Raw genomic sequence first — 27,650 nt, 5'->3', positions numbered from 1 at the left:
CATAACGGGCGTCGGCGTCTCCCCCCCGGTGTGGTGGGGCTGGCGTGGGCGTCTCACCCACCCTGGCAGGGCATAGCATGGCAGGGCATAACGGGCATCGGCGTCTCCCCCCCGGTGTGGTGGGGCTGGTGTGGGTGTCTCACCCACCCTGGCATGGCAGGGCATAACGGGCATCGGCGTCTCCCCCCCGGTGTGGTGGGGCTGGCGTGGGCGTCTCACTCCTTTTGGTGTTGCAGGGCTGGCACTGGCACGGGCGGAGAAGACGCTGCTGGAGGAGAGTGGCCGTGGGACGGAGCCGCGGGGGCTGCTGGCTGGGCTGCACCGCAGGAAGCGCACGCTGAGCTGGAGGGCCCCCCATGCTGAGCCTACCCTGGCCACGCTGCCCCCCAGAGATATGGGGCCCCGCCCCCTGCACCCCTCCAGTAAGGAAAACCCCACCCAATCCCTGCCCATGTCCAGAAGGAACCTGTTCCCCCCCCCTCGGGTAAAGGGGAACCTGCCCCCAACTCTCTACCCACAACCCACCCCCCATCCAAAGGAAATATGCCGCCTCCTGTAATCTGCCCCCCAGAACCCGTCCCAGCCCCATCTCCAGCACAAAGGGAACCCGCCCACCCAAATGCACCCCCATCCCTGTCCCCCCACTCCCAGGTAAAGGGGAACGCACCCCCATCACCGCCCCCCCCGGTAAGGGGGAACATGCCTTGTCCGTGACGATCCCCCATGAGGGAGCGTGTGAGGGCAGCTATTCCTCCCCGCCAGAGGATGGGAGATGGGCTGTTGCAGTCCCCTATGGGGAGCAACTCATGGGCACATGGGGCTGGCTCGGCCTCCACCTAACCTGCCCCTTCTTCCCGCAGGCAGCCTGGCAACCCGGCTGTCCCAGCAGCTGGTGGAGCGAAGCCGGGGCCCTACCGTGTCCACCCTCATCCTCATCGTCAGCCTGGTGTAAGGGGCCTGTGGGGCTGGGCTATGGGGAGGTGGAGGGGTGGGCGGTTGAGCTATGGGGGGATGTTACTAAAGGGGACTGGGGCTCTTTGGAGGAGTGATGTAGGGGGCCAGGCAGGGCTCTAGGGGTCATAATGCGGGAGGCGGGGCAGGGCTCTGTGGGGAGGGTTGATGTGGGGGGCAGGGTGGGGCAGGGCAGGGCTCTGAGGGGAGTAATGCAGGGGTGGAGCTCTGGGGGGGGTGGAGGGTCCAGGATTTGGGACACACAGCTGGGCTCAGGCTGGGCTCTGGGGGTGATGTGAAGGGGTATGGTCTGGGGAGCAGAGCAGGGGCACCCCCTGGGGGCAGAGCCACAGACCCTTTCCCGAGTTGGGATGTGGGAGTTGGACTGGACTGGGCTGTGAGCTGCTCTGTGCGTAGCCAGGCAGGGGCTATTGGTGGGAGGAGCTGTGTGTTGGGAGAGGGAGGCTACACATGGAGGGAGCTATGGGGTGATTCTCTGGGGTGAGGCTTCACGTGTCTCTTTCCTTCCTTCTGTCTCTGCTGCCTCACAGGATCTGTGTGAGGTATGGTGTGACCCCCCCCTCCGCCCCCAGGCTGCCATGGACCCCCTGACCCCACCCCCTTGTGCCCCCAGACACCCCCCCCCCATGGACCACTGGCTCTGCCCCGCCTGCCCCCAGCACCACCCCTGCCCTGCCCCTAGTGTTCTGAGCTTTGGAGCGCTGACTGAGGTGGCATGATTTGCATACTGCGCTCTGATTGGCCAGCATACCACGGACATGATGGGTAATAGCAGGTCTCGGCTCCGGGCCCCACCAATCAGAGTGCAGTATGCAAATCTGACAGCCTGCCTTGAGTGTGTTCTGGGCAGGGAGATGGGGTCTGAGACAGCCACACATGTACCTGTGGCGCAGGGACAGGACTCCTGGGTTCTCTCCCCAGCTCTGAGAGGGAGAGGGGTCTAGTGGTTTAGAGCAGGGGGGCCAGGACTCCTGGGTTCTCTCCCCAGCTCTGGAAGGGAGAGGGGTCTAGTGGTTTAGAGCAGGGGGGCCAGGACTCCTGGGTTCTCTCCCCAGCTCTGAGAGGGAGAGGGGTCTAGTGGTTTAGAGCAGGGGGGACAGGACTCCTGGGTTCTCTCCCCAGCTCTGAGAGGGAGAGGGGTCTAGTGGTTTAGAGCAGGGGGGCCAGGACTCCTGGGTTCTCTCCCCAGCTCTGAGAGGGAGAGGGGTCTAGTGGTTTAGAGCAGGGGGGCCAGGACTCCTGGGTTCTCTCCCCAGCTCTGGAAGGGAGAGGGGTCTAGTGGTTTAGAGCAGGGGGGCCAGGACTCCTGGGTTCTCTCCCCAGCTCTGAGAGGGAGAGGGGTCTAGTGGTTTAGAGCAGGGGGGCCAGGACTCCTGGGTTCTCTCCCCAGCTCTGAGAGGGAGAGGGGTCTAGTGGTTTAGAGCAGGGGGGCCAGGACTCCTGGGTTCTCTCCCCAGCTCTGGAAGGGAGAGGGGTCTAGTGGTTTAGAGCAGGGGGGCCAGGACTCCTGGGTTCTCTCCCCAGCTCTGGAAGGGAGTGGGGTGTAGTAGTTTGAGCAGGGAGGCTGGGAGCCAGGATCCCTGGGTTCTGCTCCATGTAACACAGGGCTGTGTCCTAGGGACACTGGGTGACCCTTACCAGCATCCGGCCTGGGGCGGGGCTTTGTCCGCCCCTCACTCTCCCTCTCCCCCCAGCCTGCTGATCCTGGTGGTTCTCAATGTGATGCTGTTATACCGGCTGTGGGCGCTGGAGCACACAGCCCGCGCCTTCCAGGCCTGGCAGGCCCCCGCACTGGCCCGAGGGTGAGTGATCCCAGCAGGGGCAGGGTGGGTGGGTGGAAGAATGGGGAGATTTCTGGCAGTGGGGGAGGGGTAGTGAGGGGAGCACAAGAGGTGAGGGGGGTTGGGTATTCTTGGAGCAGGGCTGAGGTGCCAGGGGAGGGGTCCCAGCAGCTGGCGTTGGGGGCCTTGACCCCCACCTCAGCTGGCCATGACCCCCTGCCCCCCCAGGAAGCTGCCCCAGACAGCAGGCGAGTGGGCCGAGGTCCTGGAGCTGCAGCGCCGTTTCCATGGCGCCGAGGTGCGGAAGTGGAGGCAGATCCTGGAGGCCTCTGTGGAGCTGCTGGACGAGGTGATGCTGCAGTGCCGGGCCGGGCTCACTGTGCTCTTTAGGTCCCTGCCCAGTGGGGGCTTGCAGCTCTGCTTGCGCGGCCCCCTGGCCTGGATCTCCCCTGGGCCTGGCTCCCCCTGCCTGCTCTGCAGCCCTGGGGCCAGCAGCACTAATGCACAGTCACCCAGCCCCAGATCCCTGCACCCAGAGCTGCTTGGGGCGCCGCCTGCCTGGCAGCAGGACCCAGCCTAGCTGGTGATCCGGGAGCCCGAGGAAAGAGGAGGCACTGGGGAAAGTGTCATCTACTGGTTAGAGCAGAGGTGCTGGGCACCAGGACTCATGGGTTCTCTCCTCAGCTCTGGGAGGGGAGTGGGGTTAGTGTATGTGGGGATCTGGGCACCAGGACTCCTGGATTCTCTCCCTGCTCTGATGGGAGTGCAGTCTAGATGGGGGGAGGGGTGGGCTGGGAGCCAGGACTACAAGGCTGAAGCCCTCTTCATGGACTGTCAGCCATTCAGGAATAACTGGTACCTCCTCCCCCCGCTGCCCCCCAGATGAAGGTCTCCCTGGAGAAGCTGCACCAGGGCATCGCGATGGCAGAGCCACCCCCGGAGCCGGGCCAGGCTGATGCTGTCTCCTGAGGCTGCGCTGGCCACCAGGGGCCATGGGAGACTGACCTGGATCTGAGAGTGCGGCCGGGTCAGCGCTGCCCAGACGCCCCTCGTCGGCCAGCTCCCTTGGCCGGCTCAGCTCTGTCCGGCCGCCCCTCGTCGGCTGGCTCCCTCGGCCAGGTCAGCGCCACCCGGACGCCCCTCATCGGCCAGCTCCCTTGGCCGGCTCAGCACCGCCCGGACGCCCCTCATCGGCCGGCTCCCTCGGCCAGGTCAGCGCCACCCGGACGCCCCTCGTCAGCCAGCTCAGTGTTGCCCCATCCTTGGCTGATGGACGCCTCCTAGGGTCAGCTTCTCCTGCTGCGTCAGCAGCACCCAGCCATTGGCTGGCGTCGGCCCTGGCTTGGGCTGCTCCACTCTCCTGCCACCCCCTGGCGGAGCAGGTCTCTGTGGGGACAGCTAGGTGGAGGCTGCACCGTGGGACACATGGAGGATCTGCTGGGGGCCGACTCTGCCCCCCGTGATCCGCCCGCTGGCTGCAGCCCAGGACAACAGTGGCTGGACTGTGGCTGCCAGCTGGGTCCAGCCCCCCATGTCTGCTGGCTGGGAGCCTGTTGTGACCTGGGGAGAACCCATCCAGTCTGGGCTGGGAATTGACTTTCTAGGTGGTCTAGCTGCATGGAGTTACTGTGAGGAGTGGCCAGGGCCGTTCCCCCATCCCCTTACCTTGGAGCCAGGACTCCTGGGTCCTCTCTGTGCTGGAGAAGGGGCACTTTTGGGGCAGGCTCCGTGCGCTGCAGGGGGCAGTGCCCATGTCTCTGCCCCCTTCCCAAACACTTGATTCCTGGAGGGCTCGGTGCCCACCAGGCATTGGGTTGTTGTCTCCCGGCCTGGGCCTCTTGCCTTTCGCCGTTGTTGGGGGGGAAGGGGCTGTGTGTGTGTGTGAGCACCCCCACCAGCCTGCACGCTGTCTGCTCCCTCCTATCCTCAGTGTTATGGGGCTCTGGCCCCACCCCACTATTTATTAGCTGATTAAAGAGAGTGGCTGGGACAGTGCCACCCAAAACAAGTCTCTGTGTCTGGGGATGAGGGGACCACAAGGGAAAGAGGCCCCCTCAGCATCCCTGTCCAACTCTGCCCAGCGCCTCCCCACAGCCAGAGCCTGCTCCCATCCCTCCCCCCAATGCCCCCCAGGTAGCGCTCCTCCCCCTCCTCCTGCTGGCCCCCAGCCAGCACTCCTGCCACTGCCCCCATCACCCCCCCACATCCCTGCCCCACTCTTTCCAGTGACCCCCCACAGCCAGAACCTGCCAAGGCTCCCATCCCTCCCCCCACTGCCCCCCAGGTAGTGCTCCTGCCCCTCCCCCTGCTGCCCCCCAGCCAGCTCTTCCCCAGCAGTACTACTGCCCCTGTCCCATCAACCCCCTGCATCCCCACTCCACTCCACCCAGTGCCCCGCAGCCAGCGCTCCCCCCTGCTCCACAGCCACTTCTTCCGCCCCTATCTACCCCCTGCATCCCCGCTCTGCCCAGGGCCCCCCCAGCCAGCGCTCCCCATACTCCCCCCCCAATCAGTGCTCCCATCCGCCCCCCAGCCAGTTTTTCTGACCCTGCATTCATGCCCTGCTCTGCCCAGCTCCACCCCCCCACTGCCCCCTAGGCAGTGTTTCCACCCCAGCTGCCAGGAGGGGCGCGTGCGGATGAGCCAATTACTGTCCCCATGTCCTGTCCCATTCCCCTCTGCAGTGGAGCTCAGCTCCAATACTGCTCAGGATCCTTCCCAGGCCAATGTACACCTACCTCGCCCCCCTGCTCTGCTGCTGCCTGGCCCCACTGACCACATCTCACTGCTCTGCCCTGCCAGGCCCCCTCCCTGGGGACAGAGATGGGCCCAGCAGCTTTCTGCAGCCCACCCAAGGACACATCACCTGGCGTGACCCAGCTGCAAGCAGAGACCCCTTTGCAGTCCTTAGACATTGGCCATAGGCACAATCCTGACCCACAGCCCTACTAGTGCCCCACACTCCTGACTCGTATCCCCCTGACAACCCAGCCCTGTGATGCCACCTCACTCCCAACCCGCAGCCCCCTGCCAACCCAGCCCTGAGCTCCCCACCCAGCCCTGCAATGCCCTTCACTCCTGTCCCACAGCCTCCTGCTAGTCCAGCCCTGGACTCCCCTCACCCAAGATCTGCTGAGGCCCCTCACTCCTGACTAATAGCCCACTGCTCACCCAGCCCTGGGCTCCACACCCAGCCCCACTGGTGCCCCTCACTCCTGACCCACACCCCTGCTCTCCCAGCCTTGGACTACCCCCCAAGATCTGCCAGGGCCCCTCACTCCTGACCCACAGCCCTGGGCTACCCCCAGAAGATCTGCCTGGGCCCTTCACTTCTGACTCACAGCCCACTGCTCGCCCAGCCCTGGGCTCCCCACCCAACCCTGCGGTGCCCTTTGCTGCTGACCCACAGCCTCCTGCTAGCCCAGCTCTGGGCTACCCCCCTCCTCGTGGCTCGAGATGGCTGGAGCCTGCAGCTGGAATCCCACCCATCTGCTTCTGTAACCGGCACTTCCTTGGCCAAGGCTGCCTTCAGCTGTCGAGAGTGTGCTGCGTTGGCCAGGCGGCACCTGCAGGGGGCAGCACAGCATGATCCTCAGGGTGCTGGGGAAATATTGTACAGGGCTGAGTGCAGGGGTAGTGCTGGGGGTAGTATGGGGCAGGGCAGTGCAGTGTTGGGGGCAGTATGGGGCAGGGCAGTGCAGTGTTGGGGCAGTATGGGGCGGGGCAGTGTTGGGGGTAGTATGGGGCGGGACAGTGCAGTGTTGGGGGCAGTATGGGGCAGGGCAGTGCAGTGTTGGGGGTAGTATGGGGCGGAGCAGGGCAGTGTTGGGGGTAGTATGGGGCAGGGCAGTGCAGTGTTGGGGGTAGTATGGGGCGGGGCAGTGCAGTGTTGGGGGTAGTATGGGGCAGTGCTTAGGGGCAGTATGGTGAAGTGTTGGGGCAGTGGTGACAATGACCCAGATTCTTCTGTGACAGGGCTCTTCCCCCATACTCCAGACTTGTCTCCCAGCCCCACTGCTGGGTTGCAGCCCCACGGAGCCCCTGTGAGGGGCCGAGTGAGGTGTGCTGAGCCTGCTTCACACACCCAGCCTCAGCCCACAGCTGCGGCTGTCACTCCCTGAGCCCAGAGGCAGCTGGGCAGAGACGAGCGGTGCCCTTAGAATTCCAGAGCCATCAGGTTTGAAGGGACCACAGGGGTCTGGTCCAACCCACGCCAAGGTGCAGGATTTGTTGGGCTAAACCATCGCAGACAGATGGCTCCAGCCTCCTTTTGAAAACCTCCAGTGAAGGAGCTTCCACAACCTCTCTACGCGTCTGCTCCATTGTCCTTCTGTTCTTACCGTTAGGAAGTTTCTCCTGAGATTTAATCTAAATTGCTCTGCTGTAGTTTGAACCCGCTGCCTCTTGTCCTGCCCTCCGTGGCAAGAGAGAGCAACTTTTCTCCATCTTTTTAATGGCAGCCTTTCAAATATCTGAAGATCGCTATCATGTCCCCCGTTAATCTCCTCTTTTCCAAACTAAACCTACCCATTCTTTCAGCCTGTGGTCAGATGGCCTGCATTCCCTCCCTCTGCTCATCTTTGTCACTCACCTCTGGATCATTTCCAGTTTCTCTACACCCTTTCTATACATTGGTGACCAAAACCAGACCCAGTACTGCAGATGAGGCCTCGCCCCACTTGAGACCTTGCTTTTAGCGACCCAGCTGTGCACCTAAAAGTCACACAGTGTAGCCGCTGTTTGTCAGCTCTCCTGCCAACATAAAACTTTGTGGGCAAAACTTTTGTCTTTTGTGTGTGTGTGTGTGTGTGTGTGTGTGGGGGGGGGGTTAACACCTCTGAATGACAAAAGTTTTGTTTTTCACTTGCCAGCGTAGACATAGCCCTCCTTCCATCCCTTATGGGGTGTTCCCTCCAGCCCCTGCTCAGTCAACCCTCTGCCCTGGGCCGGACAAGGGATAGCGCCATCTAGAAGGGAGAGGCCCCATGTCCCATACCCCTGAGGCACTGCTACACTTGGGAGGCGGGAGGGAGCTGAGTGCACAGGGAGCCGGCCCCTCCGGGCAGGCGGACAGGGAGGGAGAAACGGGAGTAGTTGGATCCCTGCACACCTGACGTTAGCTCTACAAATGAAGGCAGGTGCACTGAGGAAGGGAAAGGTGGGGGGAGCCCAGGCAGCACCAGCACCAAAGCAGCCTCCACCTACTCTGACTCACCCACTCCACAGAGCAAAGTGGCCATCCACAGGGGAGCCCAGGGCTGGGCTAGCAGGGGTTCTGGATTGGCAGTGAGGGACACTGGCAAAGCTGAGGGGTAGGGAGCCCAGGGCTGGGCTAGCAGGGGGCTGTGGGTCAGGAGCGAGGGACACCGGCAGAGCTGGGGGAAGCCCTGGGCTCGCTAGCAGGGGGCTGCGGATCAGGAGTAAAGGGCACCGGCCGAGTTGGCAAGAGCCCAGGGCTGAGCTAGCCAGGGGCTGCAGGTTGGGAGTCAGGGGCACTAGCAGAGCTTGGGTGTTGGGGAGCCCAGGGCTGGGTGAGCAGTGAGTTTTGAGTCAGGAGTGAGGGGCACTGCCAGACCTGCGGGGGTGGGGAGCCCAGGGCTGGGCGAGCAGTGAGTTTCGAGTCAGGAGTGAGGGGCACTGCCAGACCTGCGGGGGTGGGGAGCCCAGGGCTGGACTAGCCTAGGCTAGCAGGGGGCTGCAGGTCAGGAATGAGGGGCACAGGCAGAGTTGGGGGGGCTGGGCTAGCAGGGGGCTGCGGGTTGGGATTGAGGGGCACCAGCAGAGCTGGGTCTTTGGATCCGTCCTCATGACTCTCTCCTCCGTCCCCTGGATGTGGCCGCTGCCCCCAGTGCTGTCGGTCCCGTCCCCACGTGTGTCCCGGGTGGGCGGGGACCGGCCGCTGCGTCCCGCCCCCAGCCCCGCGCTTCCCGGCCTGCCGCCGGCGCATGCTGCAATGCATCAATCCACACCCGCCCTCTGCGCTTGGCGCTTCCATTCCTTCGCAGCTGCTCGCCGCAGCCGGCTCCCCTGCAGTGCACCGGACAGGGGCTGAGCTGCAGGGTCCCCCGCGCGCCTTCCGCACCGGGCCCCGGCTGCATCGCCCCCTCCCGGCCTGACTGGGCGCCGGCTTCATCGCCCCCTCCAAAGTGGGCACTGGCTCCATTGCATCATCCCTACTGGACACAGGCTTCATCACTACCTCCCTATTCCAGCCTAGTGGGCAGTGTCGAGGTCGCCCTGGGCATCCCCAAAGTGGGCGTGATTCCGGCAGGGCACCATGCCCTGATCACCGTTGGAGCTGGGTCAGGGCTGTTGGCTGGGTGTGGGCACCACCCAGGGATTTGCTGAGTGGCCAGTTTGCAGCTCTGCAGTGACACTGAGACAGCGGCTGGACCGGACCGAGCTGGGACCGCAGTGACCCCCCCCCACCAGGACTCCAGGCACCCAGTCCTGACAGCACCAGTCCCAGGCAGAGCAAGTGCATCCCTCGTGAACCTGAGTCATTTCATGGGCTGCCAGGATCCAGGTGGCAGCAGCTGAGCTGTGGACTCTGCTCTGTGGACCAGGGGAGCTGCGTCTGGACGGGGTCGCTGTGGAGGGCAAGGGACGCAGGCCTGCTGACAGCTCCCTGTGCTTCCCTGTTTATGGCTCCTCCGGCCAGCCCTGTTGTCTGCCCCGGGCTGTGGGGTGCCCCTTTCCCAGCAGTGCTGGGCCCTGGGCCCATCTGGGGTGTCGCATGGCAGCGGGGGCAGCCAGGCTGTGCTAGCCTCTGCCTTGGGGAACGGGCCGGCCAGGACCAGCTGGGAGCATCCAGCCAGGACATTCCAAGGCACAGGCCGGGCAGTGCAGGGCGCCGAGCCCTTAGCTATAAATACCCTCCTGGAAGATTCCTGTCAAGGATCATCTGTCCGCTGAGCACGGAGCCGGCGGGCAGGGGCAGAGGGGGCCCACAGCACCAGCCCCACTGAGGAGCTGCCCCAGCTGGCCTGGGCCCCTGATCCCAGGGACCCACCATGGCCCTGCTGGGCCCATCACTCCTGCTCTGCCTCAGCCTTGGTGAGTGCACACCTGGAGCAAAAGATTGGGGGCTGAGGGCTGCCCAGAGAGGGGGCTCCTGGGCCATGGGGGAGGGGCTGCAGGGCCTATCCCAGTGGGGACTCCCTGAGCCCTCTCCACACCGTCCTTCCCCCCCCCCCATCCCATTCTGGGGCAGATTCCCTCCCCTCAGGGAAAGCCTGGAGCAGGACGTAGCCACTGACCAGGGCAGGGTGGGACTAGCCCTGAGGCATGGAGAACTCTGAGATAGCGGCGTGAGACAGATAGACAGAGACAGACAGGGGGACATCGAGTGCCCAGAGCCATGATTCAGAGAAACGGGGCCACCTGCCCTCGCAGGGGCTGATCCCTCACAGGCTCTGGGGTGACACCGAGCGACCAGGGCAGGAACCACCTAGGAAAGTTTAGGTATCAGAATCCAACTGCAGTGACAAAATGAATAGCTCAGCCCTGGGCCCCCCCAGCTCTGCCGGCACCCCTCAGTCCCAGCCCGCAACCCCCTGCTAGCCCAGCCCTGAGCTCTGTCCTCAGCTCTGTTGGGGCCTCTCACTCCCAACCCGCAACCCCCTGCTAGCCCAGCCCTGGGCTCCACCCCCCACACCCTCTGTTCTGCCAGCACCCCTCACTCCAGACCTGCAGCCCCCTGTCAGCCCAGCCCTGAACTCCACCCCACCCAGCTCTCCGGTGCCCCCTCACTCCCGACCCGCAGTCCCCTGTCAGCCCAGCCCTGGGCTCCCCCCACCCAGTACTGCCCCAAGGTAATCTGGTGCATGCTGGGGCAGCACAGACACAGACAGACACCCACAGAGCAGGTGTGATCCTGTCCAGCCAACAGTGGCCTTCCCAGGCCCTTGCCTTGATCCCTACTTCTCCGGTGAGCGACCTGCAGCTCCCCCAGGGTGCAGGGCTCGTGCAGGCCCTCGAGAGCTGATTGGAGGGAAGGGAGGGGAAGGGGGAGCATATGCGGGAGCCTGGGGGCTGGGGATGGTTCTGGGAGTACTGAAGTGCAGATCTGGGGGTGCTGGTGGAAGGGGTGTAAATCAGAGGATGATGGGGGTGCAGATGTGGGGGTGCTGAGGTGGTTCTGGGGGTGCAGATTGGGGACTGGGGCTGGAGCTCAGGGGTGGTGTTGGGGGTCTGGAGGGGGCTCTGTGTGACCCTTTCACACCCTCCCTCCTCAGTGGCGTTGTGCTGGGCCGGCTGCGTGGAGGTGGAGTCCCACACCGAGGCCGTTTTCGGGATGACCTTCAAGATCCTCTGCATTTCCTGCAAGAAGCGGAGCGAGACTGAAGCCGAGGCCTACACGGAGTGGTACTTCAAGGAGAAGGGCACTGAGACCTTCACCAGGGTGCGTGAGGGCTGGCTGGGGGGTTGGACCGCACTGGAGGAAGCACAGGGTACGGGAGAGGGAATCAGGTTTCTGTCTAGGGCTTTCTGTTCTCCTCCCTGGGGCTTCCCCTGCACGCAGCCTCCTCCTTCACCCCATGTTTTGTTAGACGGCAGCTGGGCCCCACCCCAGAGGTGGCTGCATCTCAGCACTGGCCTGTTCCAGACAGGCCCCTGGTGACTAACCAGCTGCCCTGAGGTGGGTGAAGGCAGACAAGGTTCGTTCTCTGCTGGGTGCTCACTACTCTCCGCCCCCTCCCCCCCCCCCCCCCCCCCCCCCCCCGCAACCCCTAGACTTCACTCCCCATCCAGGGCTGGGGATAGAACCCAGGATACCAGGTTCCCAGCCCCCGGGCTCTAACCAGTATACCCCATCCTCTTCCCAGGAGATGAACCTCCTATGAAAAAACAGATACCACATCCGTACTGCCTTATGTCTCCCTTCACTGAATATGGGGGGGGGGGGTCACTCTCTGTGATGCTGTGGGCCCGGGCGGGGTCACTCTCTGTGGGGCTAGAGGGGTCACTCTCTGTGGGGCTGTGGGGGGGAGTGTCACTCACCAGGGGGCTGTCCCCACTAGTTGCCCACGGACATGAGGGTCTCAGCCTGGCTTCCACTCTCCTAGCTCCCCCGGCGGGGTAACCCCAGCCTCACCCACAGTGCTGAGGCTGCTGTCCCGTCCCCAGCACATCACCACTGCTCCCTGTGGGGCTATGGTCAGGGGCAGGTGTCCCCTGCGTGGCTGTGGTCTGTGGCAGGCATCCCCTGTGGGGGTCTGGTCCGTGACAGTCATCCCTCATGGGAGTCTGGTCCAGGACAGACATCTTCCATGGGGCTGTGATCTGGGACAGGCGTCCCCCGCACTGCATGGCCGTCCCTCTGACTCCCTTCCCCCCCAGATCCTGCGCTACGACCCTGATGCGCTGCTGGAGGTGGTGGATGAGCGGTTCCAGGATCTGGTGGTGTGGAACGGCAGCAAGAACACGCGAGACCTGCAGGATCTGTCCATCTTCCTGACCAACGTGACCTATGCGCAGGCGGGCGAGTACCTGTGCCGTGTCGACCGCAACCTCACCTTCAACAGCTACGTTTACAACATCGTCATCAACAAGACCATCCACGTCGCAGTGGTGGACAAGGGTGAGTGGGTGGGTTCGCGGGCAGGGGGTGGGGCCATGGGCAGGAGCGGAACTATGTACACAGGGTGGTGCCACTAGGGTGGCCAGAGAGTGGGGGGTAAGAGGTTCCTGTATAAGACAAAGCACTGAATATTGGGACTGTCTCTATAAAATCAGGACCTCTGGTCGCCCTAGTGCCACGTACATGGGGCAGAGCCACAGGTACAGGGAAGTCACAGTAATGGAGTCAGGTCCACACATAGGGGTGGGGCTACCTACAGAGGTCAAAGCCAGAGACATCAGGGCAGGGCCACACGTGTGGGCTGTGGCCACATGGAGGGAGGGGTCTTATTCACTGGGGTGGGGCTACACACATGGGGCATGGTCCCACATCCTGAAAGTAAGGCAGCCCAGGTGTGAGGGTAGCACCATGCACTCAGGAGTGGAGGCACATACTGTGGGGGAGTTGAATCACATGGGGAGAGGGCCATACCCACGGGGAGTGAGGGCACAAGGGGGTAGAGCCACACACATGGGGGGTGGAGGTACACATCAGGGGCGGAGCCACACAGAGGAGTGGGGCTGTACACCCATCCCCACTTCAGTCCAACCTGGTCTGGTGCAGGGGGCTGCAGGACAATCAGGCTGGGCTCCCGAGAGGGGGCAGGAAGAGCTGGGGTTGGTTACCTTCTATGCATGCTGGGAGGCTCCGTGTGCACCCCATAAATTCAGCGGGGGAGGGGGACAGGGCGGGGAAGAGCTAAGGCACTAAAGGCCCCCGTGGCACAAGGCCCATTGGGGTTGAACTGGGCAGGTGGCCATGGCAGTGTCGGGAGAAGCCAGTTTCTGACGGCCAGAGGTGGGACGGTCTGGGGCAGCCCCCAGGAGCTGGGGGAACCTGTCCCATTGCCGACAAAGCTCGGGTTCCTGGAGGGGGTGCTGAGACAGGGCTGCCTGCCAGGCCTGCATGGTGATGGGTACTGAGCTGGCTTTTCCAGCAAGGAGCAGTGCTGGGGCAGAGGAGAAGGCTGTGGACAGTGGGGGGTCTCACCCTCTCCTCCCCCGCAGCGAATCGGGACATGGCGTCCATTGTGTCGGAGATCATGATGTATGTGCTCATTGTGGTGCTCACCATCTGGCTGGTGGCTGAGATGATTTATTGCTACAAGAAGATCGCGGCGGCCACTGAGGCGGCTGCACAGGAGAATGCGTGAGTGCAGAGAGCTGGGAGGGCTCAGAGGGGCAGGTGGAGGCTGGAAGGGGGTCAGGACCCAGGTGAAAGGTGCCTTGGGGAAGGCCAGGTGTGGTAGGGTGACCAGGTGTCCAGTTTTCAACCAGAACACCTGGTTGAAAAGGGACCCTGGTGGCTCCGGTCAGCACTGCTGACCGGGCCGTTAAAAGTCCAGTGCTGCAGGAGTAATGAAGGCTAGTCCCTACCTGTCCTGGCTCCACTCTGCATTCCGGAAGTGGCCAGCAATTCCAGCTCTTAGGCGGAGGGGCCAGAGGACTCAGCGCGCTGCCCCAGACCCGAGCACTGGCTCTGCACTCCCATTGGCCAGGAACTGTGGCCAATGGGAGCTGTGGGGCGGTGCCTGCAGGTGAGAGCAGCGCGCAGAGCCTCCTGCCCCACCCTCTCCCACCTGGAAACTGGACCTGCTGGCCACTTCTGGGGCGTGGAGCCAGGACAGGCAGGAAGCCTGCCTTAGACTCCCCGCTGTGCCGCTGACTGGGAGCCGCAGGAGGTAAGCCCGCACCCCAACACCCTCATCCCTGACCCCACCCCAGAGTCTGCACCCCCAGATGGAGCCCTCACCTGCTCCTGCACCTAATCCCCCTGCCCCAGCCCAGAGCCACCTCCAATACCCTGAACCCCTCTGCCCCACCTCCCATCCTGGAGCCCCCCCTACACCCCAAACTCCTCAATCCTGGCCCCACCCCAGAGCCCACACCCCCAAATGGAGCCCTCACTTACCCTGCACCCCACCCCCTGGTGCAACCCGCAGCCCCCTCCTGCACCCTAACCCCCTGCCCCAGCCCAGTGAACGTGAGTGAGGGTGCGGGAGAGCGAGCCACCGAGGGAGGGGGAATGTAGTGAGTGGGGCGCAGGACCTCGGGAAGGGTGGTCTAGGGTGTTCGGTTTTGTTCAGTTAGAAAGTTGGCAACCCTGGGGTCGGCAGTGGATGGCAGGCTGTCCTCACCCCCATCTGTCCACAGCTCCGAGTACCTGGCCATCACGTCGGAGAGCAAGGAGAACTGTGCCGGGGTGCAGGTGGCAGAATAGCTCTTGGGGGCCGTCCGTGAGCCTGGGGGACCTCGTGAGCCGGGTAAGCCCAGACGGGCGGGAGCCCTGGGGGGTTGGCCTGGCCCACAGGATTTGGCGCTACCCTGCATCCTCCTATCAGATTCTGCCTCGCTGCACCCCCAGCACCGACTGCCTCTGCCAGCCCCATGGCCCCTCCCCACCTTGGTAGGGGCACAAGAGTTCCCTGTACCCACCATAGCGCTGTGCCTTGTGCCCCTGCCTTGTGGGCCAGAGCCAGGAGAGAACCCAGCCTCCCCTGCTCTAACCACTAGACCCCACTCCTCTCCCAGAGCCAGGAGAGAACCCAGGAGTCCTGGCTCCCAGTCTAACCACTAGGCCTCACTCCTTTCCCTATCTCAACTACAATTTATTGTAAAACAGTGTCACGTCCCACTCCCATGGTGGACCCCAGAGAGGATAACAGCCCACTCGCTAACAGCAGCGAGGTTCTCCTTTGGCTGCAGGGGCTGTGGTCAGGGTGGCCTGGTTTTGAGTGACATTGTTTGTTGCAGGCCTGAGGCGACGGTGAGGAACGAATGAAGGACGAGGGGAGCGATTCGAGATGGGGTGCCCCCCAGAGAGTGCCCCGCAACTGGCTCCCCCACACACCCTGCACGCCTGGTGCCGCCCCAAACAAAGCATGTTGTTATGAATCCTAGTGCTCGCTCTCCCAGACCCACGGGGGGCGGACAGTGGGCACCTCGCTCTTTTAGATACATCCCTTCGCCTCACAGTGAGCGAGGCTGCCCCCGCCACAATGCATGATGGGGGAAGCAACATGGCCGCTGCTCACGCAATGCAAAGCTTGGCCTCGGCCTGCTCCAGCCCCTCTGCCCCCACCTCTGGGCACTGCACTCGCGCTTTCTGGTTTGCACATTTCTCGCGCTTCAGGTTGTTTTGGTGACTTCACTGCCAGCATGTTCTGGGTCTGAGGAGCAGGGGCCTGATGTGGGACATCCTGGACGGGGAGGGAAGGGCATCAGAGCCCCAAACAGCTTCCAGCCTGGTCCCAGGTTACCAGCGCAAAGCATCAGCCTCTCAGGGACTTGGGTGAGGGCCTCCAAGCTGGCCGCCCAGTGGGTTCGTAGGCCTCAGCCAGACTCGAAGCAGTGTCCAGGATGCCTGCGTCCTGCGATTCCATGGTCCCAGCCACATGAGAGGATGGGGGATGCCTCCAACATGGCTGTCCAATGGGTTCCAATTTGGCCACACCCAAGGCACCATAGGGATGGGAGAAATGTCCAAGATGGCTGCCAAAGGGTCCTGAGGCCCCACCCAGAGGCTGAGACAGGCATACAAGATGGCTGCCTTCAGGACCCCAGGCATGTTCCCTGAAGGAGCCAGTGTTTCCATTTGCAAATGGGATGTTCCCCATTGCCCTAGGGGGCTGCTTTGCGGACTCCCAGAGCAGACTCCCCTGGGTCCCCCACCCTCCATCCCCTCCCAACGGTCAAGGTATGGCAGGCAGGGCAGGGCTAGGTTAGGACTCCTCCAGGTCCATGGCACTCAGATAGCTCCTCCTGTTGGGGGGTGGGGGGGCGGGGCTGAGATCTGGGGGAGCAGCCCCCACAGAGGGTATCTGAGGGGTTTGCTAGTAAGTGCCCTCCTCAGCCTTCCAAGGGGTGCTGCAGACTCTTCCCCCTCCCCTCCATGCACTGACACCTGAGATACCAGCTGCCCCCTTTGCCATCCAGCCCCCCATGCAATATCCCCCCAGTGCCATATCCTTCCATGCCATCCAGCCATATCTCCCATGCCAGCCAGCCCCTTCAATGCCATCTTTCCAAAGCCATATTCCCTGTGCCAGCCAGCACCCCCATGCCATCCCGCTCCCCAATGCCATGTCCCTCTCAGTCCCCCTGGCCCAGGGGACCCATCACCCCAACCCAGCCACTCTGGGCTCTTCAGGGAATACAGCTGAGTGGCTTCTGGCCCTTCCTCCTCCGACCCTTGGACAGGTCCTGGGGACCCGCCCGTCACGGTGCCGTAGGGGCTGTTCATGGAATAAAGAGACTGGATTTCATCCTGCACTCACAGTGTGATTCCTGGGGTGGAGGGGACATGGGGCGGGGGATAGAGGTGGGGTATGGGTGTAATGGGTTGTCAACCCCCACGGTGCAGCCTGGGAGCTGTGGGAGCTGCTGTGCCCCCTAACCCACCAGCTGGGCAGGCTGCTCTCACACTGCTTTGTAGAGATTCAGCCAGCCTCTCCAGGACCGTGTTATCACCCAGCATGACAACAGGTGGTGCCACATACCCAACTGAGCTACCTGAGTGCTTTACCTAAGCCACTCAAGGACAGAGAGAAGACAACATTCAATTTCCCATCTCCCCAGCCTTTCACGCTCGCTGGAGTATAAACCCAGTATTATACCATCTTGCACTGTACAATGCAAGCTCATTAATATAGTTTGCTTTCCCCTTGATATGGGAAAGATATGCAAAAGCCTTTGTTTACAGAGATGAGATTTTCCCACCCACTTCATTTAAAACAAGCTGGTAAAGATAAGAACATAAAACATGTTTATTAACTACAGAAAGATAGATTTTAAGTGACAGCAAACAGATCAAAGCAGATTACCTAGTAAATAAACAAAACCACAAACAGCCTAAAATACTAGAGGGATAAGATTTGAAGTGGTAATTTCTCCATCTTACTGATGATACAAGCAGTTCATTGAGTTTTCATATACTGGTTAAAAATCTCTTTAGCCTGGGACCAGCATTTTCCCCCAATTCAGTCTTTGTTCCCAGGCGTTGCCAGGAGTGTCCTTGTGTGAGGACACCAGATGACGTCACTCCCTGCCTTGTATAGCTTTAACTTATAGCGGGAACCCTGTGTTCCAAACTCAGTTCCCAGTCCAGTTTGTGGACAAATACAGGTACCAAAATGGAGTTCAATGTCATGTGGCCTGGTCACATGCCCTTACATGCCTTGTTGAGTCATAGCAACCATTACTCATAGGCTGGCTGAAATGTTCACACAGGAAGGCTAAACTCTTCCATGGTCCATTGGCTTTGTTGGTGAGCCATTAGCACTGTCTAGCTTCTTCATTGTTGTACCTGAAAGGCTAGCTGTGGGGGTTACCCACAGTAAGCACGAAATACAGGTACATAGTCAATATTCATAACTTCAGATACAAAAATGATACATGCCCACAAATAGGATAATCATATTTGGCAAATTGTAACTTTTCCAAAGACACCTCACATGACCCATTTAGTACAAAATGCATCATAATTATGCAATAATCACACCATAATCATCACTATGATGAGTATGGGGTGTAGTGTCACGGGGGGTCAGGGACCAGATAGGGGGCTATGTGGGTGATAGAGGTGGGGGGTGATGGTAAATATGGGGTTAGGTAGAGGGGGATCTTGGGAAGTGGGAGGCATGGGGAGTGCAGGCTGGAATGGGGAGAGGGATCCTGGCAGCAGGGGAGGGGGTGGTGTGAGTAGTGCAGGCTGCGGGGGAGGGGGCCGGGAGATAGGAAGGGAGACTTGCAGTAGAGGAGGGGACAGCATGGGGAGTTCAGGCTGACAGGGGGAGAAGGGGGTGGCATGGGGGAAATGAAGGAAGGGGGCTGGAAGGGAGCCTGTCAGCATGGGAGGGGGTGGCGTGGGGAGTGCAGGCCATGAGGGCAGAGAGGTTGCAGCTGATGTGGGGCATGGTCTGTCACAGACCCACAGATTGTGCCCACTCTTGGCCCCATACAGTCCCTGGGGGGGGAACCTCCTTCATTGTGACATCCCTTCTTGGGGGTCCACTCTCAGGGGTTAAGCCCCTCCACCTTCTGGAACCGCAGTTCTCTGAGCCTAAGCCCTGGTCTACACTAGAAGTTTAGGTCGAATTTAGCAGCATTAAATCCATGTAAACCTGCACCCGTCCACACGATGAAGCCCTTTTTTTCAACTTAAAGGGCTCTTAAAATCGATTTCCTTAATCCACCTCTGACAAGTGGATTAGTGCTTAAATCGGCCTTGCCGGGTCGAATTTGGGGTACTGTGGGTGCAATTAGACAGTATTGGCCTCTGGGAGCTATCCCAGAGTGCTCTATTGTGACCGCTCTGGGACAGCACTCTCAACTCAGATGCACTGGCTAGATAGACAGGAAAAGGCCCACGAACTTTTGAATTTCAATTTCCTGTTTGCATGGTCACCTGCAGCTTGCCACGCTGGCCAGAGCTCATCAGCAGAGGTGACCATGATGGAGTCCCAGAATTGCAAAAGAGCTCCAGCATGGACCAAATGGGAGGTACGGGATCTGATCACTGTATGGGGAGAGGAATCCGTGCTATCAGAACTCTGTTCCAGTTTTCGAAATGCCAAAACATTTGTCAAAATCTCCCAGGGCATGAAGGACAGAGGCCATAACAGGGACCTGAAGCAATGCCGCATGAAACTTAAGGAGCTGAGGCAAGCCTACCAGAAAACCAGAGAGGCAAACGGCCGCTCCAGGTCAGAGCCCCAAACATGCCGCTTCTATGATGAGCTGCATGCCATTTTAGGGGGTTCAGCCACCACTACCCCAGCCGTGTTGTTTGACTCCTTCAATGGAGATGGAGGCAACACAGAGGCAGGTTTTGGGGACGAGGAAGATGATGAAATTGTAGATAGCTCACAGCAAGCAAGCGGAGAAACCGGTTTTCCTGACAGCCAGGAACTGTTTCTCACCCTGGACCTGGAGGCAGTCCCCCCAGGACCCACCCAAGGCTGCCTCCCAGACCCGTCAGGCAGAGAAGGGACCTCTGGTGAGTGTACCTTTTAAAATACTATACATGGTGTAAAAGCAAGCTTGTTTAATGATTAATTTGCCCTGTCATTTGCGGCTCTCCTGGATGTACTCCCAAAGCCTTTGCAAAAGGTTTCTGGGGAGGGCAGCCTTATTCCACCCACCATGGTAGGACACTTTACCACACCAGGCCAGTAGGATGTACTCGGGAATCATTGTAGAACAAAGCATTGCAGTGTATGTTTGCTGGCATTCAAACAACATCCATTCTTTATCTCTCTGTGTTGTCCTCAGGAGAGTGATATCATTCATGGTCACCTGGTTGAAATAGGGTGCTTTTCTTAAGAGGACATGCAGAGGTGCCCGTTCCTGCTGGGCTGTTTGCATGTGGCTGAACAGAAATGTTCCCCGCTGTTAGCTGGGGGTGGGGGTGAGGGGCTAGCCACGTGGTGGGGGGAGGCAAAATGCGACCTTGGAATGAAAGCACATGTGCTGTGTATGTAATGTTAACAGCAAGGTTTACCGTGAAAGAGTGTAGCCATTGTTCTAGAAAATGTGTCTTTCTAAATACCACTGCCTCTTTTTTTTATCCACCAGCTGCATGTGTTTCAATGATCACAGGATCTTCTCCTTCCCAGAGGCTAGTGAAGATTAGAAGGTGAAAAAAACGCACTCATGATGAAATGTTCTCTGAGCTCATGGTGTCCTCCCACACTGACATAGCACAGACGACTGCGTGGAGGCAGACAATGTCAGAGTGCAGGAAAGCACAATATGACCAGGAGGAGAGGTGGCAGGCTGAAGAGAGTAAATGGCAAGCTGAAGAGAGTAAGTGGCGGGCTGAAGAGAGGGCTGAAGCTCAAATGTGGTGCCAGCATGATGAGAGGAGGCAGGATTCAATGCTGAGGCTGCTGGAGGATCAAACCAATATGCTCCAGCATATGGCTGAGCTGCAGGAAAGGCAGCTGGAGCACAGACCGCCACTACAGTCCCTGTGTAACCAACCACCCTCCTCCCCAAGTTCCATAGCCTCCTCGCCCAGACGCCCAAGAACGCGGTGAGGGAGCCTCCGGCCACCCGGCCACTCCACCCCAGAGGATTGCCCAAGCAACAGAAGGCTGGCATTCAATAAGTTTTAAAGTTTTAAACTTTTAAAGTGCTGTGTGGCCTTGTCCTTCCCTCCTCCACCACCCTTCCTGGTGCTTCTCTCCTCCACCACCCTTCCTGGGCTACCTTGGTAGTTATCCCTCTATTTCTGTGATGAATGAATAAAGAATGCATGAATATGAAGCAACAATGACTTTATTGCCTCTGCAAGTGGTGATCGAAGGGAGGAGGGGAGGGTGGTTAGCTTACAGGGAAGTAGAGTGAACCAAGGGGCGGTGGGTTTCATCATGGAAAAACAAACAGAACTTTCACACCATAGCCTGTCCAGTCATGAAACTGGTTTTCAAAGCTTCTCTGATGCGCACCGCGCCCTCCTGTGCTCTTCTAACCACCCTGGTGTCTAGCTATGCAAAACCAGCAGCCAGGCAATTTGCCTCAACCTCCCACCACGCCATAAACGTCTCCCCCTTACTCTTACAGATATTATGGAGCGCACAGCAAGCAGTAATAACAGTGGGAATATTGGTTTCGCTGAGGTCTAACCGAGTCAGTAAACTGCACCAGCGCGCTTTTTAACGTCCCAATGCACATTCTACCACCATTCTGCACTTGCTCAGCCTCTAGTTGAACAGCTCCTGACTACTGTCCAGGCTGCCTGTGTATGGCTTCATGAGCCATGGCATTAAGGGGTAGGCTGGGTCCCCAAGGATACATATAGGCATTTCAACGTCCCCAACGGTTATTTTCTGGTCTGGGAATAAAGTCCCGTCTTGCAGCTTTTGAAACAGACCAGAGTTCCTGAAGATGCGAGCGTTATGTACCTTTCCCGGCCATCCCACGTTGATGTTGGTGAAACGTCCCTTGTGATCCACCAGTGCTTGCAGCACTATTGAAAAGTACCCCTTGCGGTTTATGTACTCGCCAGCTTGGTGCTCCAGTGCCAAGATAGGGATATGGGTTCCATCTATGGCCCCACCACAGTTAGGGAATCCCATTGCAGCAAAGCCATCCACTATGACCTGCACATTTCCCAGGGTCACTACCCTTGATATCAGCAGATCTTTGATTGCTTTGGCTACTTGCATCACAGCAGCCCCCACAGTAGATTTGCCCAGTCCAAATTGATTCCCAACGGACTGGTAGCTTTCTGGCATTGCAAGCTTCCACAGGGCTATTGCCACTCGCTTCTCAACTGTGGGGGCTGCTCTCATCTTGGTATTCTTGCGCCTCAGGGCAGGGGAAAGCAAGTCACAAAGTTCCATGAAAGTGCCCTTATGCATGCGAAAGTTTTGCAACCACTGGGAATCGTCCCAGACCTGCAACACTATGCGGTCCCATCAGTCTGTGCTTGTTTCCCGAGCCCAGAATCAGCGTTCCACCACATGAACCTGGCCCATTAGCACCATGATGCCCACATTGGCAGGGCCCCTGCTTTGAGAGAAGTCTGTGTCCATGTCCTCATCACTCACGTTACCGCGCTGACGTCGCCTACTCGCCCGGTATCGCTCTGCCAGGTTCCAGTGCTGCATATACTGCTGGATAATGCGTGTGGTGTTTAATGTGCTCCTAATTGCCAACGTGATCTGAGCGGGCTCCATGATTGCCGTGGTATGGCATCTGCACAGAAAAAAGGCCCGGAACAATTGTCTGCCATTGCCCTGACAGAGGGAGGGGTGATTGACGACATGGCTTACAGGATTGGCTTACAGGGCATTAAAATCAACAATGGGGGTGGCTTTGCGAGAAACTGAATGGCCCCCTCAAGGATAGAACTCAAAACCTCAAGGATAGAACTCAAAACTGGGTTTGGCAGGCCATTGATTTCACAGAGGGAAGGAGGAGAAAATGAATACAAAACAAATATGGTCTATTTCTTGTTTTGAGCCACGTCATCTATCTTTATACATCTTGCTGGCAGAAGACAGTGCAGTATGACGACTAGCCATCATCTTCTGCTGGCTGGAGATTAAAAGACAGTGCACTGCCGGTAGGACTCAATCGCCATGAGACGAAACTTAAAAGGGAAATGACCTGGCTGAGTCACTCCCATGTTTGCCCAGGCACCCGATTAAAAGAGCACCCAGGACTATGTCGATGACGGTTACCAGTCATACTGCACTGTCTGCTGCCAAAAGGCAATTAACTGCTTCTGTGTAGCATTGCAGTACCACGTCTGCCAGCACCCAGGAGACATACGGTGTCAGTTAGCTGAGCGGGCTCCATGCTTGCCGTGATATGGCGTCTGTGCAGGTAACTCAAGAAAAAAGGCGCAAAACGATTGTCTGCCCTTACTTTCACGGAGGGAGGGAGGGAACGGGGGCCTGATGATATGTACCCAGAACCACTCACGACAATGTTTTAGCCCCATCAGGCACTGGGATTTCTACCCAGAATTCAGATGGGCGGCGGAGACTGCGGGAACTGTGGGATAGCCACCCACAGTGCAACGCTCCGGAAGTCGACGGTTGCCTCGGTACTGTGGACACACTCCGCCGACTACATGCACTGAGAGCACTTGTGTGGGGACACACACAATCAACTGTATTAATCCGCTTTCTACAAAACCGACTTCTATAAATTCGACCGAATTTCATAGTGTAGACATATGCCTGTCTCTCTCCATGGGCCCCCACAGGGAGTCCACTTGCTCTGGACCCCCAGGGGCCTCCACTCCCAGAGGGAATAATGCAACCCTGTTCTCTAGACTGGAGTGACTCTCAGCCAACATAAAACAGGAGGGTTTACTGAGCATCTGAACACAGCACAGGAAACTCTCAGGACCCTCAGGCCTGGCCTCCCTCAGCACCATACATCGAAGTCTCCCCTGCATCCAGGTGGGCTCTATCTGCTCACTCTGTCCAGTCCAGAGACCCTGCACTTTCCAGCTGGGCATCCAATATCACTGGCCCCAACAGCTCCTCCCTTGTCCTTTGTCTTCCATCCCAGGTAAACAGGTCACTCGGACCCTCTCTCTTCAGTCCTTTGTTCCCCTCTGGCTGGAACTGGTTGGTCAGGTCACCGGGGTCCTCACTCCTCAGCCCTTTATCCTCCCACTGGCCAGAACCAGCTAACAGGCAAGCTGGGGTGGTCCTCTTTGTCACCAGGTCACCAGTTGTTAGGGTTCCCCATCTCCAGGCCATTGTCCGGGGGCCCCACCTGCTAGGCGAGATCACCCCTGGTCCTTTGCAACAAAAAAACCCTCTCCTACCACCTTGTCAAACATGCAGCACACAGGGAAACTGAGGTGCACACACACTATTCATGGTAAACACTACAAAAATCCCCAACTTCGTCACATGGTCTCTCGGGACCTTGACCAAGGCATCAAAACTGGTGTTTTGAAGTTGAGCGCTGGGATGTCAAGGACTGAGGGGCTGATGTGGACCAGAAGGTGTGGGGAGTGCAGTCTGTCTACCCCAGGAACCATCTGCCCCAGGCCACCATGCCGGTTTAGGGGGCCGCAAAGTTGGAGGAATGGGAGATGGGGCCTTTCCCCCTGAAGGGCACTGAATCTGGTTCATACTTAGGTGGCTGTGAGGAAGCTGGCTCTGGCTTGGTTATGCACGTGGATGCAGTGAAGGGTCCCCGGGCTCCATCTGGGACTCGAGATTCCTGGCACTGGGCTCCACTCACCAAGCGCTACTCACTGAATTAGGCTCAGCGGCTGCTGCTGTATGTCACCGGCAACTGCATCTGGCATGTGGGGCGCGGTGACCCCATGGAGACAGGCTGTGAGCCAGGGAGCCACCCTGAAAGGGGTGGACAACAGAACACAGGAGTCCTGGCTCCAAATCCTACCCCACTTCTAAACCACGCTCCCCTCCCAGAGCCAGGATAGATCCCAGGAGTCCTGGTTCCCAGACACTCGACCCCTGGCTCTAACCCACCAGAATCCACTCTCCTCCATCAGCCAGGATAGAATCCAGGTTTCTTCTTTGAGATGTGTCCCTATGGGTGTCCCTGTGTCCCTGATCAGAGATCTTTGGTGGCACTGTCCATTCAGCCCGCACATGCGCTCTCCCTCCCATGTGCTCTGCCTTGAGGCTAACTTGTGCTGAGCGGGCAAACCACCCTCTGGCCTAAGAAGGGGTGGAGAGCAGTCTGTCACGGAGTGTGGGGGAGTCCAGGCCCTGCACCCCTCTTCCTGGGATCCACTGAGACTCTCAGCCAGCCAGTAAAACAGAAGGTTTATTGGACAACAGGAACACAGTCCACAACAGAGCTTGTGGGTACAACCAGGACCCCTCAATCACGTCCTTCTGGGGGAGCAGGGAGCTTAGACCCCAGCCCTGGGGTTCCCTGTGTTCCTCCACCCAGCCCCAAACTGAAACTAAACCCACCCAGCAGGTTCCCTGCTGCAGCCTCTGTTCACATTCCTGGGCAGAGGTGTTACCTCCCCCTCCCCCTCCCCCTCCTGGCTCAGGTGACAGGCTCTCAGGTCTCCCATCCCCAGGGCACATTCCCAGGTCAACACTCCCCCCTCCCTGCTGAGTCACATCGTCACATCTCTCCCCCCTTTGAGACTGAACTGAGCGGGGTCACGCTGACCAGTGACCTGGGGAAGTTCGGGGCCCCCTCTCCGGGACAGCGCATCCGCTATCAGGTTGGCACTTCCCTTCACGTGGACCACGTCCATGTCGTAATCCTGCAGGAGCAGGCTCCATCTCAGGAGTTTGGCGTTGGCTCCCTTCATCTGGTGCAGCCAGGTCAGGGGAGAGTGGTCGGTGTAGACGGTGAAGTGCTGCCCGAAGAGATAGGGCTCTAGTTTCTTGAGGGCCCACACCATGGCCAGGCACTCCTTCTCGATGGCCGCGTAGTGTTGCTCCCGGGGTAGCAACTTCTTGCTCAGGTACACGATGGGGTGTCTCTCCCCCTTTTCATCCTCCTGCATTAACACCGCCCCCAGTCCCATGTCGGAGGCGTCGGTGAACACCACAAAGGGCTTGTCAAAGTCTGGGTTTGCCAGAACTGGGCCACTGACCAGAGCCTCCTTCAGCGCCCGGAAAGCCACCTGGCACTGCTCGGTCCAGACCACCTTGTCTGGCTTCCCCTTCTTGCATAGCTCAGTGATGGGGGTGGCTATGGCGCTAAAGTGGGGCACAAATCTTCGGTAGTATCCTGCCATCCCAATAAAGGCTTGGACCTGCTTTTTGGTGTGGGGAGCGGGCCAGTCTCTGATTACCTCCACCTTGGCTGGTTCCGGCTTTAGGCGGCCGCTCCCCACCCGATGGCCCAGGTAAGATACTTCCGCCATCCCCACCTTGCACTTCTCCGCTTTTACAGTCAGCCCAGCCCCCTGGAGTCGGTCCAGCACTTGTCTAACCTGGGACACGTGGTCCTCCCAGGTCTGGCTAAAGACACAGATGTCATCAATATACGCCACGGCAAAACTCTCCATCCCCCTCAGTAGCTGGTCCACCAGGCGCTGGAAGGTGGCCGGCGCTCCCTTGAGGCCAAAAGGCAGGGTCAGGAACTCATAGAGCCCCAGAGGGGTGATAAAGGCCGATTTCAGTCGGGCATCTGCATCCAGCGGCACTTGCCAGTAGCCCTTTGTAAGGTCCATGGTGGTAAGGTACCGAGCTCCTCCCAGCTTGTCTAGGAGCTCGTCCGGCCTGGGCATGGGGTAGGCATCAGATACAGTGATGGCATTGAGCTTCCGATAGTCCACACAGAACCGGACCGACCCGTCCTTTTTGGGGACCAGCACCACCGGCGAGGCCCAAGGGCTGGCAGATGGCTGGATCACCCCCAAAGCCAGCATGTCCCGGACCTCTCTTTCCAGGTCCTGAGCAGGTTTCCCTGTGACTCGGAAGGGGGAGCATCTTATCGGCGGGTGCGACCCTGTCTGCACCCGGTGGACAGTCAGATTAGTGCGTCCAGGCTGGTTGGAAAACAGCTGTCGGTAAGGATGCAGCACCTCCCTGACCTCAGCTTGCTGGGCAGGGGTTAGCTGATCCGAGAGGGGAATTGTTTCCAGCGGGGAACCAGCTCTGGTCCCAGGGAATAGATCTACTAAAGGGTCATCTCCCTGCTCTTCCTACTGTCCACACACGGCCAACACCACATTCCCCCTGGCATAATATGGCTTCATCATATTCACATGGTACGCCCGGCGGTGGTGCGCCCGGTTCGACAGCTCCACCACATAGTTTACCTCATTGAGCTGCTTGACGACCTTGAAAGGGCCCTCCCAGGCGGCCTGTAGTTTGTTCTTTCTCACTGGGATGAGAACCATCACCGGATCCCCGGTGGCGTAGGCACGAGCCCGTGCCGTGCGGTCATACCAGACCTTCTGCTTCCTCTGGGCTCTGGCCAGATTCTCCCTGGCCAGACCCATGAGTTCAGCCAGTCTCTCTCGGAAGATCAGGACATACTCCACCACTGACTCTCCATCGGGAGTGGCCTTCCCCTCCCACTCGTCTCTCATCAGGTCCAGGGGGCCCCTCACCCTCCTTCCATATAGCAGTTCGAAAGGCGAAAATCCGGTAGACTCCTGGGGCACCTCCCTGTACGCGAACAGCAGGTGAGGTAAGTACTTGTCCCAATCCTGCGGGTGCTGGTCCATAAAGGTTCTCAGCATCATCTTTAGCGTCCCGTTAAACCTCTCCACCAGCCCGTTGGACTGGGGGTGATAAGCTGAGGCCCAGTCGTGCCGGACCCCACATTTCTCCCACAAGCACCGGAGCAGGGCCGACATGAAGTTGGAGCCTTGGTCTGTCAAGACTTCCTTGGGGAACCCCACTCGGCTGAAAATGGTCAGGAGCGCATCGGCCACGGTGTCGGCTTCAATGGAAGCTAAGGGCACTGCCTCGGGGTAGCGGGTGGCAAAATCTACCACCATCAGAATGTATTTCTTCCCCGACCGGGTCGTCCTGCTGAGAGGCCCCACGATGTCCATGGCCACCTTCTGGAAAGGCTCCTCTATGATGGGCAAAGGTCTCAAAGCCGCTTTCCCCTTGTCCCGGGCCTTCCCCACCCTCTGACAGGGGTCACAGGATCAGCAATACTGCCGGACCATGGTAAAGACCCCGGGCCAGTAAAAGTTCTGTAGCAACCTCTGCCGGGTGCGCCGGATTCCCTGGTGCCCTGCAAGGGGGATGTCATGGGCCAGGTACAGGAGCTTGCGGCGATACTTCTGGGGGACCACCAGCTGCCTCCTGATCCCACAGGACTCTACTTCCCTTGTGGGAG

The 27,650-nt window shown here is 59.5% G+C and overlaps 2 protein-coding genes and 1 long non-coding RNA gene across 9 annotated transcripts in view; all 3 read left to right on the top strand.

Moving 5' to 3' along the window:
- GRAMD1A (GRAM domain containing 1A) overlaps positions 1 to 4,761 on the top strand; it is a 32,578-nt gene extending 27,817 nt beyond the window's left edge. For 4 of the 6 annotated variants that reach the window (XM_073322709.2, XM_073322705.1, XM_073322704.1 and 1 more), the window contains 5 exons: positions 237 to 422; positions 861 to 948; positions 2,667 to 2,774; positions 2,982 to 3,102; positions 3,636 to 4,761. In XM_073322709.2, the coding sequence (XP_073178810.1) occupies positions 237 to 422; positions 861 to 948; positions 2,667 to 2,774; positions 2,982 to 3,102; positions 3,636 to 3,722 (590 nt within the window). In that variant the 3' untranslated portion in view covers positions 3,723 to 4,761. The other 2 variants (XM_073322706.1, XM_073322707.2) reach the window with 2 other exon arrangements.
- Positions 4,762 to 8,680: 3,919 nt separating this feature from the next.
- Positions 8,681 to 16,639, top strand: SCN1B (sodium voltage-gated channel beta subunit 1). Of its 2 annotated transcripts, XM_073323021.2 has the most exons (6): positions 8,682 to 9,809; positions 10,991 to 11,157; positions 12,096 to 12,336; positions 13,383 to 13,524; positions 14,529 to 14,638; positions 15,129 to 16,639. In XM_073323021.2, the coding sequence occupies exons 1-5, from the start codon at positions 9,767 to 9,769 to the stop codon at positions 14,593 to 14,595; spliced, it is 660 nt and encodes a 219-aa protein (XP_073179122.1). In that variant the 5' UTR covers positions 8,682 to 9,766; the 3' UTR covers positions 14,596 to 14,638; positions 15,129 to 16,639. The 2 variants fall into 2 exon arrangements, with proteins under 2 accessions (XP_073179123.1, XP_073179122.1); XM_073323022.2 differs by lacking the exon at positions 13,383 to 13,524 and having other exon boundaries at positions 8,681 to 9,809.
- A 1,609-nt stretch (positions 16,640 to 18,248) lies between these two features.
- On the top strand, positions 18,249 to 20,642 carry LOC140902684 (uncharacterized). Its single transcript, XR_012156104.1, has 2 exons — positions 18,249 to 19,371; positions 19,950 to 20,642. It is a non-coding gene; the product is annotated as an uncharacterized LOC140902684 (long non-coding RNA).
- The last annotated feature ends 7,008 nt before the right edge of the window (positions 20,643 to 27,650 follow it).

Source organism: Lepidochelys kempii, chromosome 24, assembly GCF_965140285.1.
Source record: "Lepidochelys kempii isolate rLepKem1 chromosome 24, rLepKem1.hap1, whole genome shotgun sequence".
Taxonomy (NCBI): Eukaryota; Metazoa; Chordata; order Testudines; family Cheloniidae; genus Lepidochelys; species Lepidochelys kempii.
The sequence above is the reverse complement of the archived record's forward strand: the minus strand, read 5'-3'. Positions and strand labels throughout refer to the sequence as shown.